This window comes from Harpia harpyja, chromosome Z (genome assembly GCF_026419915.1).
Source record: "Harpia harpyja isolate bHarHar1 chromosome Z, bHarHar1 primary haplotype, whole genome shotgun sequence".
In the NCBI taxonomy this organism is placed as follows: domain Eukaryota; kingdom Metazoa; phylum Chordata; class Aves; order Accipitriformes; family Accipitridae; genus Harpia; species Harpia harpyja.
The window spans coordinates 56,161,559-56,180,478 of record NC_068969.1 but is presented as its reverse complement, the minus strand read 5'-3'; the positions used below and the strand labels follow the sequence as shown (position 1 = coordinate 56,180,478).

Genomic DNA, 18,920 nt, shown 5'->3' with positions numbered 1-18,920 from the left:
AAAGTTTTCTTACTGAGTAATGCCATCACACTGCACATGCAAAGACATAGTAAAAAATTTGATAGAATTGTCATAGTGAGGACTGCTGTCAAGTATCAGAAAAGATAAAATGATGAATTCTGCCAGTCACAGCTAGTAATTGATTCAACACTGTTTAATGTGAAACTGAATTAAGTCTCAAGCAAAACAATTCAGCAGATGCAATACATGATGTCTCAAATACATGATGAATTAAAGTATTGGAGTAGTAAGTCAGATATTCTGCTGTTTATCAGGAAACAACTTTGGATGCAGTTCTGGAACTTGAAGTGAAAGGTTCAGTCTTTTTTGTCTCCTTAGGGGGAATCTTTCAGGTTAAATGTTTTTCATAAGTCAAAGTCACTCTTTCGTTTTTTTCTCCCCCATACATTAGAAGAAACTGGTTGGAATATCTCCACTTACCGCTCCCCTGTATTAGAGAGTCATGTGGCACTTACAGTTACCCCATGTTACTAGTCTTGTTCCAGTATAAATTATGCCTATTATGTAATAGGTAATTGTCACATTATATCCTGGAATTCCTTGATGTCTTTCTTTGATCTTTTAACTTGTAACTCAGCATACTTATTAGACTGAGGTATGTGATAACCAGTTAACATGATATTCCTCATAAATGTTTGTTTACAGGAGTATCAAGTAACCTTTTTACTAGGAATGAACATGATAATATGGCTAGTCATCATTAACAAACAGTAGTATACAATCAACAACAGTATTGTTGTATTCAAGTGATAGAGGTTACTTCATACTTTAGTATGCTTATTTGGAGATTAAGCATGGTTGTATTTGTTGTTAAATTTCAAGGAGCTAATTATGTCTCAGAAGCCATATTTTATCTGAAGGGACTATATTCTTATGTTAAATAGGTATATGCACTGTGTCTTCTAGCACGGAGGCTGTGTTAATAAGTGGTATTTAAATATGGTGTCTTACGCATGTAGATAAGTGTTCTGATTTTTTCAACTGCTTATAATAACTTCCAATTTACCTATTTTGGAAATTTTGGGGAGATTATATTAAGCTTTCCAGACACTGAAATGGCAGCATGCATTTTTTAACCCTACTTTTTTACCTTAGTAGGTTGCTGTCTGAATTTAATTCATTCTGGAGATAAATCTAGAATTCGTAGCTTGAAGCTTACGGTATATTAAGATAAACAACATTGTGTTTTTGAAGTCTGAAGCTACAAAACAGCCCCAAAGTGTCAAAGTAATTGTGTCTGTGTCTTTAACCTTCTTTGCGTACCTTAAATAGAAGCAACGAAAACCCTAGAGGGAAAGTTGACTAAAATAATATCAGAGGTTTTGAGAGGGCACATTTCTGATTTTTTTTTTTTCCCCCCTGTACATTTCTAAACACTTCAGTTTGAGGGAGAAAAAAATTTCATTCAAGTATTTTACTGTAGCAGTAGCTAATATGCACAGTATTTTTAAATGGTTACAAATCCATTTTGCAATCATAGTCTTGCAGTGGCTTATGGAGTAACCAAAGTATGTAAAGCAGCTATATACTGTTCTTATAAAGTTTACATACTTCAGTTACTTCATTCTTGGGTATTTCATTCTTGTCCCTGAGAGGATGTATAAGGGCAAAACAAAAGTGAAAACGGTAAGAAAAGGAAGTATGGTTTAGACTGAGGTCCTTATTTTTATTTTACTTTTCTCTTTTTGCCACACAAACATTCTTGGGTGATGCTGGGGTGTATATATGCTTGTTGACTGCCTATCAATCTAAGAGACAAAGCTGAGAACTTCTAAAATCTAAATAGGGCTGTACCAAGGATCCTATATATTTCTATCATGGTTATTCAATCAGGTAGAGCATACTCAATTCATTCCCCTTCACAATTTATCTCAGAAACTCATACTCAGTGAAGTGGTTGCCTTACGGATTGCCCTACCTCTGGTCCCAATATGGATTTTGTCAAATTATGTCCTTAATTAATGTTTTTTCCACTACACTTTTATGGTTCTGTGGTTGAAATTAATTCGGTTTATGATGAAGATATTAACTTGCATTAAAGCAAACTCTTTATAACTATAACCAGCAGCCTTTGAACCGCACTTGCCCTTAACTGTGATAACTACAAAAAAATTCACATTATTAGTGTTGTAGTTGTAAACAAAAGAACAAAAACAAAACACACACCAAAAAAACCCCTGTCCTAATTTCCAAATACTCAGCCCCTCTTTAAGTTGAAGTACTGCAGCAAATCATCATTTAGTTTAGCTATACCAGGCAATTTGGAAGTATTTGAAAGTAAATTACTGATCCAGACCATTTTAAAATAGTCCTTTGGGTGACATGTGATACAAACAGTTTGAATACAGTAGCAGTGTTTCATGTAGCTGATGGCTTAGCTATTTTAAGATAAATCAAGTATTTATTTTAATAGATACAGTTCCTCACACAGTGTGGTATTTTGTTGATGAAAGAACTTCTGCTAGATAAGTAGTATTTGATTTTAAAAGCAGCAGCTACAGCTGAAAAAGTAATACCTGATGTTTTGATCTAAAGTCCAAAGAGCCCAGAAAAAGTGGAGAGAATGTAATGTTTGAAGACGTCATAGTCTGGAGTAAATAGATTGATGTAACCTGTGGTGTAGGCATACCTTTATTTCTGCCCTATGGGGCTGCAAAATGACCTAAAATTTGACATTTGCTCACAGAAGAGATGATAATGTCAACCTTTCGGTCAAATTGCAAGAAAAATAATTGTGTTGGAGTAATTGAGTGACCTAACCAAACTTAATTTCAACATGTTTCTGTTAACTTGCTGAGGAAAACTGACAAAATGGATGAGAAGTAATACCTTCAGAAGAGAATAACTATACATAATAAAGGAAGGAGATGTTGCTTTCTGAGCTATCTTGAAACAGCAGTAAGTGCTTAAATTAACAAAGTCATTATCTTGATATTGGGAGCTTGTGAAAACAAGGACTTCAGTTATGTTTAGTCAATAATGTGAACATACTCTGTTTATGTATGTTGAGAGCTTGCTGTGTTCTGCTTTATGGAGAGAAGCTCTCAAAATTTTAAAAGTTACTTTTTGTCTTAACAGTGTTTGTATGTAGGAGGAAAACAGTGCTGAACAATGTGAATGCGCTCCACATATCTCTTTAGAACAGCTTGATAAAATACCGTGCAAACTTTGCAAAGCAACAGCATTGCTGGGAGAGAAGTTTGAAAACTAGTGTAATTTAAAAAAAAAAAAAAAAATCCTTAATTGGGAATGTACTTTTTTCATGTAATTTCTTTCCCTGTGTTTCAACTAAGTCTTTTGCATCTCCTTTGACGCTTATTAATCAGTCTTCATGTCACTGCTTAACTGAGAATGACCAAAGGGAGTAAAAAATGCATAAGTAATCAGACTCGCAGAGGACAACTTGATGATAATGGTACTCAGATATTCTCAGGAGATGTCATTACACTTTGTCCTGACATTTGCAGAATTCAGAGGTATGGTTGGTTGGGTTTTTTTAAGGTGGTATAAATAGCAGTCAGGCTTGGAGCAACTAATTAGGAAACAAGGAAGAGGGGCCTTTAATGGTTTTTGGGTTTAGTCCTTTGTTAAGTAGATCACAGTTGCAGTTTTGCTTAACTACAGTCAACAGTGAGCTTATTCAGTTCATCAGTTTCTTACACTCATAACTTAAAATGGAAGGCACTAAAAAACTAAATGCAGTTACAGGAAATTCTAATCTACGTGTTCTGGTGGGTTCATATACATTTGTTATGGACAACAAATTATATATAAGGATTGTTTTATCTAGCAAATAGTTGTCTTTTTTCCTTCTTTCTTTGTGATCTGTTAATAGGCTTAAGTAGTATCCACTCTTTCGTTTTTCTTGACTAAAACAGTTGAGCTTTTTTTTTTTTTTTAAGGTGATACTCTACAGCACAGTATGCATATGTTAGAAATCCTTATAGGCTTGTTTTGGGTTAGCTGGTAAGTCTATTTGACTCTTTCTAAGGCTAGGCAGAGAAACTGTCTTCTTTCCTAAAACCAGCACAGCGGTGTTAGTATACTGGTGTCCTGAAATGGTTATTACTTCAAGTGTTACTGTTTTCTTTCAGAGCTATATAAAAAAAAGTCCACAGTGCCTTCTGTGACATAGATACAATTTAAGTGTACTCCCACTGTCGTCATCACCCATGTCACTAATCTCTGTGCCTCTTCAGTTTTGGGCAGCTTACCTGAATGGGACGTTTTAGCCATTTTGTTCAATAGCATACTATTAAATGTCAAAATTTGAAATTCTAACCTTTAGTTTCTCACCATGCAACTTTACCTACATGTCAACTGAAGTATAGTATCCTAATATTATGTCCTTGTTTTTCAAAGGTATATCACACTAGTAGTTTACAATACTCATTAAATCACTTTACACACAAACTACTTGCTGTACTGCAAGGCACAAGGAAAAGCACTTACTCTATTTTTGATAGCATTCCAGTTATGGAATGCTACCAAGAGTTACCAAAATTTGAATAGGAACTCAGGAGCCTTGGAAGTTCAAAAATATATCCAACATGGTAAAAACCCAGGGTTTTTTGTAAGTCTCTCTATTTGGGAGGTTTAAATGGATGGAGTTTTATGGCACTTTGCTCCACAGTAATATGGTAAATACAGGTTTTTACAGGCAAATTTAATAATAAAATGTTACGTCTCTATGGGTTTTTTAGTAATGTTTCATCTTCAAAAATGTAGGCTAAAGTTCCCCTTGAAACAGGGTATTTCAGATTAATGCATCTGTTTCTTCTGTTGTAGAGAAGTACGTGCCTTTCAGTGAAAGAACTTAATCTTAGAACCAGAGAAGGAGGCTGCTTCATGGGAGGAATAAGAAGCAAGAGGTTATGCAAGTTGGGGGGACTAATTTAATTTGTGTATATTATGGCATCCTTAATTTGTTGCATTGAATACTGTACCATTTTGTTGTACCTTTTTGTATATAGAGGATTCTAAATGTAAAACCTACAGAAAGAGAGTGCATTAAAATGAAAACCTGTTTGGAAGGGTGATTACTTTTAAAACAGGGTATTTTTTGCTTGTTACAAATCTTGTATGCCATAAGTGTGGTATACAGTTTTTCTACAGTAATCTGGAATGTTAACAAATTTTTTTGCTGATATTAAATTGTAAGTAAGCATATCCTCTGTGGACTTCTCAGAATTGTTAGAATGTGATTTTAGTTGAGGAGATGCTTTATTCCTTACAAATAAAAAGCCAAACTACTGCCTTTTGTGTTGAGACTTTTTTTAAACTGAATTTAAAAGTTTTGTATAAACTTTAGTGAACAAATAGAAACTGTATACAGTGTTCCTAGCATTTGGTGTGATACTTCAACACTAGATTTTAAAGATGTTAATATAATCTTGTAAAACACAGTACTGCAACATCTTTTTGCTGTTAAGACTACTGATTACAACTATTGAGTCAATTTTTTTGTGAGGTTCATCTTCAACTTCTGTGAACAGTTGTTGCTTACTGACTTCAGGGTGCTGCTGGTGTAGTCCACGTGGTGTCAATGTTCAGACCTGTGGTGAAGCAGAGATAAGCCTTTGGGTAGCCTTGTTTAATTTTGTGCTCTCTAAACAATCTAGGTCAAATACTAAATTTGCTGTAACATTAAAATGAGAAAGTGACATCAGAAGTAGCTGTTACTGTGAAATGTGCAGTAATATTCACATGAATGTAGTTGGCTTCCAGCAATTACATTTATTTTTTAGTTAGTGCCATAAAAATTAAAAGACCAAGCTTTAAGACCTGGAAGACCTAATTTTTTTTTAAATGTGTTGAAGTTTCCACAGGAATCTTGATAATGCAGACAAAATGTTCAAATTCCAGTTCATTAAAATTACTGTGTAAATGTATTGCTAATTCTGTATGTATCTAGGCATAAACTTGCTATAGCAGTATTGGTGGGGCTGGCTGTGTTTCCTGAAAGTTCCTGTCTTATGGGCTGTGGGGAAAGAGGGATTATTTTTCCTGATCCTTCAGTCCCCTCTCGCTGTTTGAACAAAACTGGAATACCTTATTTGTCTTTGAGGTTATTTCTACAGTGATGGGGTGTGGAGGGTGTCTGTGGTAGACTTTTTTAACTCTGTACCAGCCAGTTTGCTGTATTAAAACCTACTTACTTGCCCTAGAAACAACTCAGATGAGGTCTGAAGTAATGGATGCCAACTCAGCCTCCCAAGGTCATTTTCATCTACAGTTGCCCATGTGCCACACACAGCTAGGAAATATATCGTATTTACAATAGATGCAAGTCTTTATTTTGCTTCCTCTCCTCTTGTACCCAACTTTTTCTGCCCATACTTAAAGATAAAATTGAAATGAAAACACAGCACTGATTTTCGGAGGGGCTTAGTTGGGGAATTTAGAGACATAGTGAAGAACAGCAAAAGGCAAAGCATGTTGCTCCCATATATAAAGGGGACCATCAGTGTTAAAACTAAATGTAATTGCAGTCTTTCTTTAGACTTTAATTTTTTGAGTGGTGCCACATGTTAGCTGTAGAAGTAGAGACTGTTTCCTGACATCCTAGAACTAGTTGTTTTAATTCTGTAGAATCTTTGTAGGCTTTGAGCTGAATACATCCTCAGCAGCTGTTACACTTGCTAAGCATAGATACTTGAACTGTTTAAGTATGGTAGAAACACTGGAAATGCTAACACTCAGTTTGTAAGTTCTTGCATCTCCTGCAAGTAAATCTTTAGATTTTCCTGAAGGAAAAACAAAATAGAACAGGTTATTTACATTTCTAAGCAAATTTTCGGTGGCGGGGGGGGGCCAACAAATTTTCCAAACAATTTTGTGGGCTTCTTGGATTCATGCCTCAAAAATTATGTGGATCTGTTTTGTAAGATAAACATCTGTAAGGCAGTCATACAACTAGTAATAAGTTGTGACAGTTTTGTTTTCTGGTATGCCAGATACTACGTGGTCCATGGTGTAAACTTCTTCAGCCTCGTTCAGACCATATCTAATTTCAATAGCTGAATTGGCTCTCATTGCTTTTGCAGACACAAAATTAGTCAAAAATAACCAGTGTTGTATGTGTCTTGGTCTTAACAGTTGGAAATCTGCTCTGAATTATGTGCAGCCCCTGTTGATATGTGCAACATCATCAGTAGTATTTTGAGCTATGGCTGATAAGCTGTTCTTATGGTAGTCTAACTTTTTTTTCAAAAATTCTGGGAAGAGTATGCCACCCCAGAGGCCAGTAACTGACCTGTGTGTAAATGGGACTAAAGTTTATATCAAGTGTACTTACCACTTTACAATTTGATGTAAAACACAAGGTTAAAAAGATGGAGACAATTAATTATGAAATGTATAACTGAGTAGCCATGCATGGAAAGTTTTATTCCTATTTGAGTCAAGATGTTAATAGGCCAGTAAAGAATGGGAGCTGATGTGTTGAAATAAAGCTCCTTAAGGATATGATATAGCCCAAGTTTAATGGGAAATAAGCTGGGGGAGAGGCTAGATTTCTTCAATAACTTGAATTTCTGGAGACAGAAATGGAATGTGGAGAAAAAGCTTGGAATATTCAAAGAAAAAAGGTAGTTAAAAGGTACCTTTACAAATTTACAGTATTAAAGCTGTCATGGTATATCTATTATTGTTTGTTAGGGCTTTGTGACTTTTTTCTTAATTAGTGCAATTCAAGACATAGCATGTACAAGAATATGTAGTTCCTGATCAAGTCTGAAGGTATTAGTTCAGCGCCTTGACAGGATAATGTAGTATACACCCTCAGATACTATGAATGGGTATGGGAATGAGAAATTCATGAGTCAGAAGAGGCAGAAAGCATTTTTATTTTTGTTGTTGACCAGGAAGAGCCAGGAAAGGACTCCAATATATCAGCCAACTGAAAGACCCAGGTCTCTAAAGAACCAGCGTGAGTGAATTGCTTCATAGTTTTCGAATAGACTGCTGTTTGCTACAAACTTTTTGTGTCATGATACTACTGATGATGTTGTTCCAAGTTGTTAACTGCTAAACCCCTGCAGAATTGACCCAGATCTCTCCGGAGTGCTGTCCTCTGAGATTTTTGTGTGATTTTTCTGTGTCCACAGCTGCTCATCTATTCCAAGTGGCTTGCACTGTTTAGCTTACATCTTGAAGCATTCTTATTTTAAGACACAGTAAAATGAGATTTCTTGAAGATATCAGGATGGATGGAGAAGTTCAAATGAGGTTCTTAAATCATGAAATCTTTTGCATGTGATTTCCTGCTTTCTTCCATCAGAAGAGTATAAGCCAAAAGGCTTATGCTTTTGGCACAAACCTTTTGGATGCTTATGGTAGTATGCTTTGTACAATATGCAATATATGTAAGGTTTTTATAAATGATCCGGATGCAGGAACTGAATGTACATTAAATAGTTTCGCCAATGACACTAAACTAGGAAGAGCTGTGCACTCCCTCAAGGGTAGAGAGGCCTTACAGAGAACTCTGGATTAGACTGCAGAGCTGAGCAATCACCAGCCTTATGAAATTTAACAGAAGCAAGTGCCAGATTCTCCACCTGGAATGGGGTAATCCTGACTATACGTACAGATTGGGGGAGGGGAGGCTGGAGAGCAGCCCTGCAGAAAGAGATCTGGGAATTTGGGTTGATAGCAAGTTGAATGCGAGTCAACAGTGCGCCCTGGCAGCCAAAAGGGCTAACTGTGTCCCAGAGTGCATCAAGCACAGCATAACTAGCTGGTTGAGGGAAGTGATTGTCCCACTCTACACTGCCCTGGTGTGGCCCCACCTGGAGTAAGTACCATGTGCGATTTTAGGCACCTCAGTATAAGAAGGACATCAAACTATTAGAGTGTGCCCAGAGGAGAGCAACCAAGATGGTGAAAGATCTTGAGGGCAAGACTTAGGAGGAGCAGCTGAGGTCATTTGGCTTGTTCAGCTTGGAGAAGAGAAGGCTGAGGGGTGACCTTCTCGCAGTCTACAACTTCCTCAAGGGGGGCAGCAGTGGCGGAGGTGCTGATCTTCTCTCTCTGGTGACCAGCGATAGGACATGAGGAGATGGAATGAAGCTGCATCAGGAGAAGTTCAGATTGGACATTAGGAAAAGGTTCTTCACCGAGAGGGTGGTCAGTCACTGGAACAGGCTCCCCAGGGAAGTGGTCATGGCACCAAGCCTGTCAGAGTTCAAGGAGTGCCTGGACAATGCTCTTAGTCTTATGGTGTAGTTTTAGGTAGTCCTGTGAGGAGCCCGGAGTTGGACTTGATGATCCTTATGGGTCCCTTCCAACTCGAGATACTCTATGATTCTGTATATGGCAAGGACATAGTCTGAGGTCAAAAAAATTATGCCAGAGATCTTTTTGAACTGTTATTCCAAAAGGGCACTTTGTTTATTGATCTTCTTCCCTAAGCCTCATTCTGTTTAATAGAAGCAAAGATTCACACAATGTAGCTTCAGAAAACCTGATCCATAAAGGTAGAGGATGAAACAGTACACATTCTCACCAAAGCTTTTTATTGTTCATGTTTTAAGGAAAAGCCAGGGTCAGTTCAACAGCTATCCAACTGGATCGTGCATTGTACAAAGAATTACTCATTTCTAACAGACTCTTTACTGCTTCCACAGCATTTAAAAAAAAAAAAAATCCAGCAAAAAAGCTTGTAAGTAAGGTAAATGGTATTTATGAGGAATCTTTATGAAATTCCTAGTTTTAGACACTTTAGGCTAGCACAGACTTCTCTAAGAGATTACTTCATTCAAAAACCTGTATGCCACAAATGTTTTGAAACCTGGACATTCTGCAGGGAAGTGCAATACATTTGCATTGATCTTATTCTTGAACCTGCGTTGGCCACTGACCAAGAAAAGATGCATGGCTAGGTGGATTTCTGTTCAGACCAAATACAGGTGTTCTTATTCTGTACTCTGACAGAGTCCAAAGGCCCCTCGTCTTTCTAAACACAGAAAACACAGTTTTGTGAAGATGTACGTTAAACCTACTAATCAAAGCAGGAACAAATATACCGACATTGTTGCAATGTTTCTGAAAGTTAGTCTTGCACTTCCAAGTATGAAGATTGTTTAGGTAAGTTGAGAAATCTAGTTCAAAGCTTACTGTCCTTTCTAGTAAATTGGTTTTTAATTTTGTTTTTCCTGATGTGTAGTCTAAATCTTGTTTTTAGTAATTCAAAGCCTATTACACTTAGTGAATGGTAGGAGCTTTGTTCTATTGCAGATCTGCCATATATTTCAAGATCATTATATTCCCCCTCAGTCTTGTCTAAACAAAGCGCCCTCAAATTATTTTGTAGTACTAGTGTAGGTATGTAATACATTTCATTCTGGAAATGAACTGGCTTGTTCACAGGCTCCATGAACTGCAGTGTTCAAAAGAGAAGATGGTGCTGTTTATGAGATGGCAGCAATGGAAAGTATGTGTGTGATATCAGTGTACATAGCCCGCATATCCTTATCCCTGCAAAAGATCACTGCCTTTTTTTTTTTTTATTTATGGACAGGACTAATGGGGAATCAACTGTCTACACACTAATCTCTCTGTGTGGTTGCTAGCACAATGTAAAAGGCTTTCAATCTACCCCAGTAGTGTTGCAGTGAAAGCTTTTGATTAAAGTGTGCTTAAGCATGCTAAATGACATATAATCTTAAAACTTCTCTATGCATGTTGTATCTGGGTATATGGCAATGCTGGACCATACAAAGAAACCAAGCCAGGAATAAGCCAACTTAAATACTGAATGCAGCCTATCTGCATCAGCTCAGTACTCTATCTGGCCTATTTAACATGCCTATTTTTATCCAAGACAGCTTATTTGGATTCATAGATATTTGTGAAGTGCTGTTTTACACCATGTAGATTTAGTTCTCAGACAGCAGTAGTTAACAACTTGTTTTTCCTGCTGAGGCAATACTTGGCCTTAATCACTTATGCATCTTATGAGTGCAGCATGCATGTTTGAATTTTTCTGCTGGGATTTGCAGCTGTCGAAATAATGGTTGGTGTTTCCCCTTACACACAGTGTTCCCCCATAGGAGATGGAAGTGGATGGTCTGAAGTCTTAGCTGTTAGCTCAGTGATTGGAGGCTTATGTGTAACTTCCGTGATTTGCATTCAATCCATTTCCTGAATTTTACAAACATAAGAAATTAAAACCTTTTTCCTTCCTCCCCTACCTATATAAAAGGTAAGAAGTTGTCATATTTTCAATTGTGGTGCTCGAAATAACTTTTATTGATTTACGGCCTTAGATTTTGTAGCAGCATCGGAACTGTTCAATGCTAGAAAATAAACATGCAGAAAATGGATTCTAAATTAAATATGAATAACTACACATCTGCTTTACATCTGCAAGCAGGGTGGAGGTTCTGGAGCTTTGTTTAGTCCAAGCTAGGACATGACAGCATTCATTTTCCCAGAGGTGCTATGAGAGCAGGGCTTGTTTGCCTGAGCAGCTGTGGTGATTCTGGCTGCAATGTTATATGGTCTCTACTAACATAATACAGAAATACCTGAGCTCCAGTGTGCAATATTGATGTAACTAAAGTGTTTATAGTCTTCTACATATAAATACCAGAGAGTGGTTATTGTTTTAATTGATTACTGTGGCAACTCTAGCTGTCCTTAAGAAAAACCCTTAAATTCACTTGTGTTGATACAAGTTTCAAGAAAAAGAAAACTAAAGTAGGATATATGAAAAACATGTTAATTATAAAATGTGTTGTTCTTTATTTTGCTATTCGAATATAAACTATGTTGTCCTTGGTGCAGATAGATCTGTCTTCAGTACCTGTGAAATTAAAATATTTTTCTCAATTTATAACACTGCCGATAATGTTCTGCCCATTTGCATGGCTAGGTACCGTAACTCAAATCACAAAAAAATTGTTCTTAACATTTCAAATTTTAAATTAACATAAAAATTCCCATGTTGGATTCAGTTTTGTCTTCTTTCTAAAATCATAAAAGGGCAAAATTCTGATTAAAATTTGCAAGTCGCAAAGGTTTGGTTTTGAGGGTTTTTTTCCCCCTCTGATTCGTAATCTAGGACTTTAACCAAACAGTTCTTCCAGAAAAAGGAAATTTTAGGATTGAAGATTCAGGCCATCTAGCTGGGTAAAGTTGCAGTTGTCACTGTTCTGTCACCTCAGCTGTGCTTTTGAGTGCAAGGGATGTTAACGGTCACTGTAGTAAAGTAACCATGCCTTATGCCAAAGTGTGAGACTTGCCTTGAATATGAAATTTTAGACCAAAATCCTGTTGAAACATTTAGGGTTGTCATTTTGTTTCTTTTCTCACAGCAAACACAAGTTCAGTGTTGGGTAGCATACATGCCATTCTCCAGTGGGCAGAAGCAAGAGAAGGGTACTGTGAATGTGTTTTATTTAGCAAAGTTAAATCTACAGCTTCTTAAAATCTGTTTCTAGTTAAATGGCAAGGTGATAATAGTTGATATTTTCAGGGTTCAACTTGAATGTTTGGTTTGGAGGATATTTTCCATTTAAAGTATCAGACTGACAGTGGACTACAGTCTTGTATGTAGAGGAGCCAATATAAACTTTATGCTTCAGAGTGAAGTTGCAACTCTAATAGCGGAAGGAAGAGAGTACATGCTTTGTACAAGCTTAGCCTTTCACCAACAAGACCATTTTGGATTGATAATAGACTATTTTGATCATTATTGCTTGTGCCAATAATGTCCTTTGCACCCTTCAAAATCGTATCTTGTTGACATGTATCCTAGAAATCTGCATGGCAGACTTGTCAGGGACTCTGTGACCATGCACTGAAATAATAACATCCCCTTAAAAAAAATCTGCAGCAAAGCCTCCAAGGTATGCATGTCTCTTTTCTCCCTAGCTAGCAATCAGGAATCTAGTACCTAAGGTGTTATTTGATCTCAGTAAGAGATCATAAGGATGAAATATGTATGCTATAAGAACTTTATGGACATGGTGAAGTCATATTTTCTAGTTACTTGTACCAGCTTGAAGTTTACAAAATAAACTACTGACTACAGCAAGACTTTCACAAGAGTGTTGGTGGTTGTGGCAAGAAGATGGCACTTTCTCATGCCTAATGCGGAAAGTCCTGAAACACAGAAGGAAAGTCAATGTTCAGCCTATATGTTCTTAATCGGAGAAGTGGTATTTTGGTACCAACAATGATGAAAACAGAAGGACTCACAAGCTTTTATCCCAAGGATACTTCTGGATAATGTTACGGATACATCTGGCACAGTTGTGTGGCTGCGGGTATACTATCAACACTGACAGAGCATCAGTCCACTGATGTTACCAGCCAGAGCTGGGTGCCCACATTGTAGCGAAATGTTCCTTCCAGAATATACTCCCTAGCACTCTACTACTAGCTGCTTGGCTGAGCTGGCTGGTAGCCCAAGGTTTTGGGTTGGGTTTTTTTTCTTTTTTTTTTTACCTGTCTGTTGTCAGCCAGCATGGACTTCTCTTCAGCAGCAGCTCTCAAACTGATCTCTAATCAGCCAGGCTTCCTCTTCCTTATCAGCCAAGCATTCAAGAAACATGTTTAGTTTGGGATTCTTTGAGGGCTTTTTTTCCAAGTCATTTGGCCAGTGTAACCCGGAAGTGGACCCCTCCAGTCATGCAGTGAAACTGCTGTGAAGAAGGACTTGGGCTTCACAGCGGGCAAGCTCTGTGAGCTGATCCTAGTAACGTAAGAGGGAAGTACCCTTCACTGGATAAACAGCTATCCATGGAACACTGATGCAGTACTGCCAACATATTTCTTCACCTTTATAGCAAATTTATGTACACTTTGGCACTTGGAAAAGCAACAAAATAGTTGCACATAACAACATACGGGTTTTCTGTCTTGGAAAGGCTATAATTTTCTCTCTTTTTTGTGACATCTAAATGCTACCTTTTACGTGACTGGTCCTGCCGTTAGCTTTTCAAGGAAGAGAGGCTGTGTCCAGATAGCTTGGAGGAATATGAAGTGGAATGGAGGGTCCTGCCTTTGGGGAGCCGTGAAAGGAAGGGAAAGGTGAACCTCCTTGCATAGGTATCACTCATAGGTGGCACTAGGATGTACTGGATATGTGAAGCAAGTGATTGCATTTTGCTGGACTATGAACAATTCCATGTCTTGCCTTCCCCCTCCTTCCCTCCCTCCTCCTCTGCCTTCCTTCCTCTTTCCACAAATCCACCCTTTTCTATTGTGTAGTAAGTGCTGGCAAGGAGACATATCCGTCCTATGAGATGCCCTCCTGAGGAGGATCACTGTCCAGAAACAATGTATGAACCTGCAAGCCACCAGGTTGGATGGGTTTGCCGTTCCTCATGTGAATTACAAAGTGTGCAGCAGATCATGATAATCCTGCCAGTGCAGAAGGCAAAGCTGGTGTGTATGGAGATGCCTGAAGGCCTAGTTCATGGTCACCTGGCAGAAGTTAAGGACCCACTATTTCCAACAGCTTTGATGATTGTACAGAACAACATTAGGCACCAGAGCAACAGAGGTAAGGCAGTGCTGCTGACAATGTTGTAGTTGTTGCCCCATGTTTCAAACAGGTGCTAGCTTATCATAGGAGACAGCTACTGGAGTTCTGATACTGATACACATGAGTGTTGTTTACAGCCAGTAGGCTTAATGTAAGTATGCATGAATCACTTCTGCTGAGACAATGCTGTCATTTCACTCTATTCTTTTGATTGTGACAGCAGGCTCCCTATGCTAGTCACTGGATTTCTTGTCTGTGGGCTGGCAGTGTTGGATATGTGTCCTGAATTCTGTGGCCCTTGCACTAAATATTTCAGGTGGTGCCACAGACCATGATTATAATCATGTTAAGCGTGCAGTATCAAACTGCTGTGCTGCTCATCCCTTGAAGGTTAGTGTTGCCTGCTTCAGGATTGCAACAAAAGCCCAGAAAATGCAGGTTGCTGAATTGAACATAGCACCAACTCCAACAACTGGCTCAGGAATGTAACCTTCTGCATCCAAAAATTTATGGGTACAGAAGTTGAGGGGATCAGCCTGCATACCTGTAATTTTTTAACAATGGTGGATGTAGGTTCAAAAACTGCCAACAACTCAAAACTACTTGGACAACAACTTACTCTTTCTTTCTGACCAAGTTCTTGCAGATTCACTAGCTGTCTCTCTTGTGCTTTACTAGATGTCTCTTGAAGTTCTACTTGGTAAAAGCTTTGTCTTCTCTACCTCCACCTTGTAGATCATAGATTGATGCACCATACTGGCTCAATGAGGTTTGTGTGGACATTGAAGGTAAATGGCAGGCAGAGCTTAAAAACCCTACACGATAGATGAGAAAGGTGCTGATGACTTGGTAGTGAGAAAAGGCCCAGAACAGACTTGCCAAACTTAGAGCAAATCTTGTGAGTTTTGCCTTAGATCCTGCCTTCCTCTGTCTTAAATCTTGGTTTAGCAGTCCCTGTGTGTTTTATTAGCGTAGGCATGAGTGGACATATACTGATATCTTGCCATGTAGGAATGTTATGTGCATATAGTTGAAGCTGTGTAGCCTAAATAAACGCTTGGGAATAATTTGGCCTAGCAGACTGACCTAGATGTAGTCACTCAGGCATGTGCAAACAGGACAGTTCTGTAAGTCATTGTCTCATATTTGTGACATATTTTTCTAAGGTGAATGCAATCAGGGCAACCAAGCTCGTTTTAGAGACATAAGCTCAAACAAACAGCAGATAATAACATTTTCATTTCAAATCTAGATTTGATGTGAAGGAGTAATCTAGGCATGATGGTTTTATATCTCATTACAATGTATTTAATTCCCTCTTAAGGAGCTCTAACTGAGACAGATTCTTCTACATTCTCAACACAGTGTACTAAGAGGAGAAGCAGTTTATTTACAAGCAGTGTACACATTTAACTCCAGAATAACCACTACTCACAGCTCTGCCTTGCAATATTCTTACTAGGCATTAATATTTATGCTTATTTCAAACTAACAAACAAACTTATCAGAGCACTTAATCATATGCTAAATTACCACATAGGTCAACTGGATTTAAACTATGTCTAACATCTCTGCTCATCTAAGATCTTGAAGCACTGTAAATTATAGTAATGGAATTCCAGTTTGTCTGGAAAAATCAGGTTAACTGTACTAGGCTACTGGAAAGCCATTCCCTGGGGAAGTATGCAGGCAGAAACAATACCCTGTTCATGTCAATGAGTTATGTGTTACTTAGTAGTACTAAGCAAAATTTGTCATACTATAGAGTTTTGGCTCATTCTGAAGTAGATGTATTTAAATGATCACTTGCAACATATGAAGAACTTGCAAACCACTTTCACATGTGTGTTGAAAAACAGATATTCAGCAGGTTAGACGCTTTAGTGTACCAAGAAGACGAGCACTTATTCAACTTAAAAATAACAGTTGCATATTTAATGGCAGGGTACAATACTGAAAATTCAACTACATGTTTTGTTAAACATTATTCTTTGTTTTGTATTAGAGTAAAAATCAGGTTTCACTAGGCAATCGAATTCCTTGATATCTTCAAAAATAAATTCACTTGCTTGAAGGTTCTTGTTTGATATGAGTCTGTGTTTAAGACAGATGTAAATCTTTACATGCATTCGCTAACATCTATTCCAAGTAATATTTAATGTCACTAACCATAAAGGGGTTTTTTGGCCTTCTTCATGATCAGAAGTTTGGTTTTCCCTTTTATGCTGTTCTGCATTTGCTTAGAGTAACTGGTTAGAGGTCTGGTTTTAAACACCTCTTTTTTAATCTTAAAACCTTTTCACGTTGATCTCTTAGTTGAGAATTAATTGTCAATATGTATAAAGGCATCATTTCAAATAGAAGTTCTCTGACTCTTGTTAGCTTCTCTCGTGGCTTGTGCATGTGTGTGTCCACATTGCATGCAAAGAAGTCAAAAACAGTTGAAGTTACAATAAAAGATCAAGTACTTAAATGTTGGAAAGTATCATACAGGTTTTCTGTGCAACATTAATTTCATTCTCAGGTATAACACAGGACTTTCCTTGCTTACTGCAGGGTGAAGAAACTCAATTAATAAATAAATTTTCAGTGTATGGTTTTCCTCACATGTTTGCATGATATAGGCCATATTCCTGAATTCAAATGTTTTTCTACATAAGCAATTACTACTTTCCTCTTAACTTTCCTCCAAAAATCAAATTGATTTTCACAGAAACACCAAAAGTTCTTATTCCCATTTTACAGATAGGGTACTGAGACTGTGAGAGACTAAAGTGTTACTATTATAGTAAATTTGCTTCAGTTCAAACAGCTAGAAATGATTCTTCAGGGTGTTGAAGCATTTCACATGCTCTAAGTATGTGTTGTTTTATTCATCATTGTGTTGCAAGAACTTTTGCAGATCAGAGCCAGAATCTTCATTTGATCATTCAGAAAATGAGAAATGCATAGGGAGCGACAAAGTGGACAAATTTTGAGTTAAAAGATTGTTTAGTATCAACTGGAAACTCAGTGGCAGAGCCTGGAGTAGAATCTGTATCTGTAGAGTGTTGTTCAATTTTGTTTCCCTTTCTTTTTCCTTTTAACCTTGTAATAAAGCGCATAGATCTTTAATCACCATGCATCCTTAATTTGTTCCTCGAGTGCACTCCATCTGGTATGCTGAATGAAGCAGGGTCCTATGGGAAAAATACATTCTCATTATGTAATTAAGGACTGTATTGCAGTGTATATGCACAAGGGGGCAACTTTCTTCTGGTATGATTAAAGAAAAGTTATTTGTCTTTGGAGAACTCGGCTAGAAATCAGGAGAAAAAAAGGAGGATGAACTTGGGAAGTGTTAAATTTGTGATTGTTTTGGAAGCGAATATTTTATTCAAGATTCTTCTGAAGGAAGTGGGATTTCTTTGAGGGTAAGGGATATGATATGGTGTAAAGAGAAGAAAGACCAGTCTTTGGAGTATGCTTTCTGCAGGCTTCAGTTTACTTCATTCTCTAAGAGAAACTGAATTGATTTGCTTTCAATGACCTGTTATAAAGCTGGATCTGTGAACGGCATGAATTATCTAGAATTCAATAGTTATTGCTCGAGAATGACGGGGTAGAAATTTAGTGCTTGGCAGGCTGAAAGGTTGAAGGAACCATTTATCTGGCAGGAGTAAATTTTAAATTCTGTCTGAGGATATGCTTTACTCCAGTTTGTAATAGATGCATGTCAGCAGTCTGGCTTGCTGCGGTACAGCGATGTGCTCTGTTTTGTAGACACCTGGTTTGTTTCATTCCAAACCACTTGTATTTGGCTGTATTCTTTACCTACAAAATGTTTCTAATAAGAAGGATAAAGGTGCCTCAAGTAGAATCAAGGATTTGCTGTGTATGGTTCAACATAAATGGTTCAACATAGATATAATAACAGACCAAGAGCTTGGAAACTAAGCAGGCTAAGCAGACAAGGGATAATAGACAAGAAGCAGCAGTGTCTTCATTTTACAGCTACAAAATGTACTGTCCACTACCAGCTGCCACAAACTGCATCTGGTAGAGCAAATCATAAACTCTGCTAGTCTAACCACTTCTGATCTTTCACTGAAGAAAAGTGAGAGCAGAAGCTTTCCTTTTATTTTTCTTATGAAAAGATGTTACATCCCCTTTATTTAGAGATGTGACAACTTTATTTTTAAAAGGATGTAACAACTTTAAGTTGTTAAGTTTTTAAGTAAGGTGTCTTTTCTGAACTAGGGAAAGATACATCCTGTCTTACTGTGTAACACAAATTAGATGGTTGGACTTGGTCTTCGTGTACTAAAGTAGATTCTATTGGATGGCTAACGAGCGTAGTTCTATGTAAATAAATAATGAAATATGAGGATAAGAAAGGGTCGTTTTTATTCTGAATGAGGAA

General features: G+C 37.5%; 1 protein-coding gene across 6 annotated transcripts in view; it reads left to right on the top strand.

Moving 5' to 3' along the window:
- Positions 1-18,920, top strand: part of FAM174A (family with sequence similarity 174 member A) — a 53,849-nt gene that overhangs the window by 10,112 nt on the left and 24,817 nt on the right. For 2 of the 6 annotated variants that reach the window (XR_008233384.1, XM_052776200.1), the window contains one exon: positions 4,810-5,275. The exons of 3 other annotated variants lie outside the window; for them this stretch is intronic. Coding sequence is in view for 2 of the 3 variants with exons in the window: in XM_052776200.1 (XP_052632160.1) it covers positions 4,810-4,831 (22 nt within the window). In the remaining variant the exon portion in view is untranslated. Of the gene's footprint in view, positions 1-4,809; positions 5,276-14,241; positions 17,028-18,920 lie in introns of those variants that run through there. One more of the 6 variants, XM_052776198.1, reaches the window with a different exon arrangement.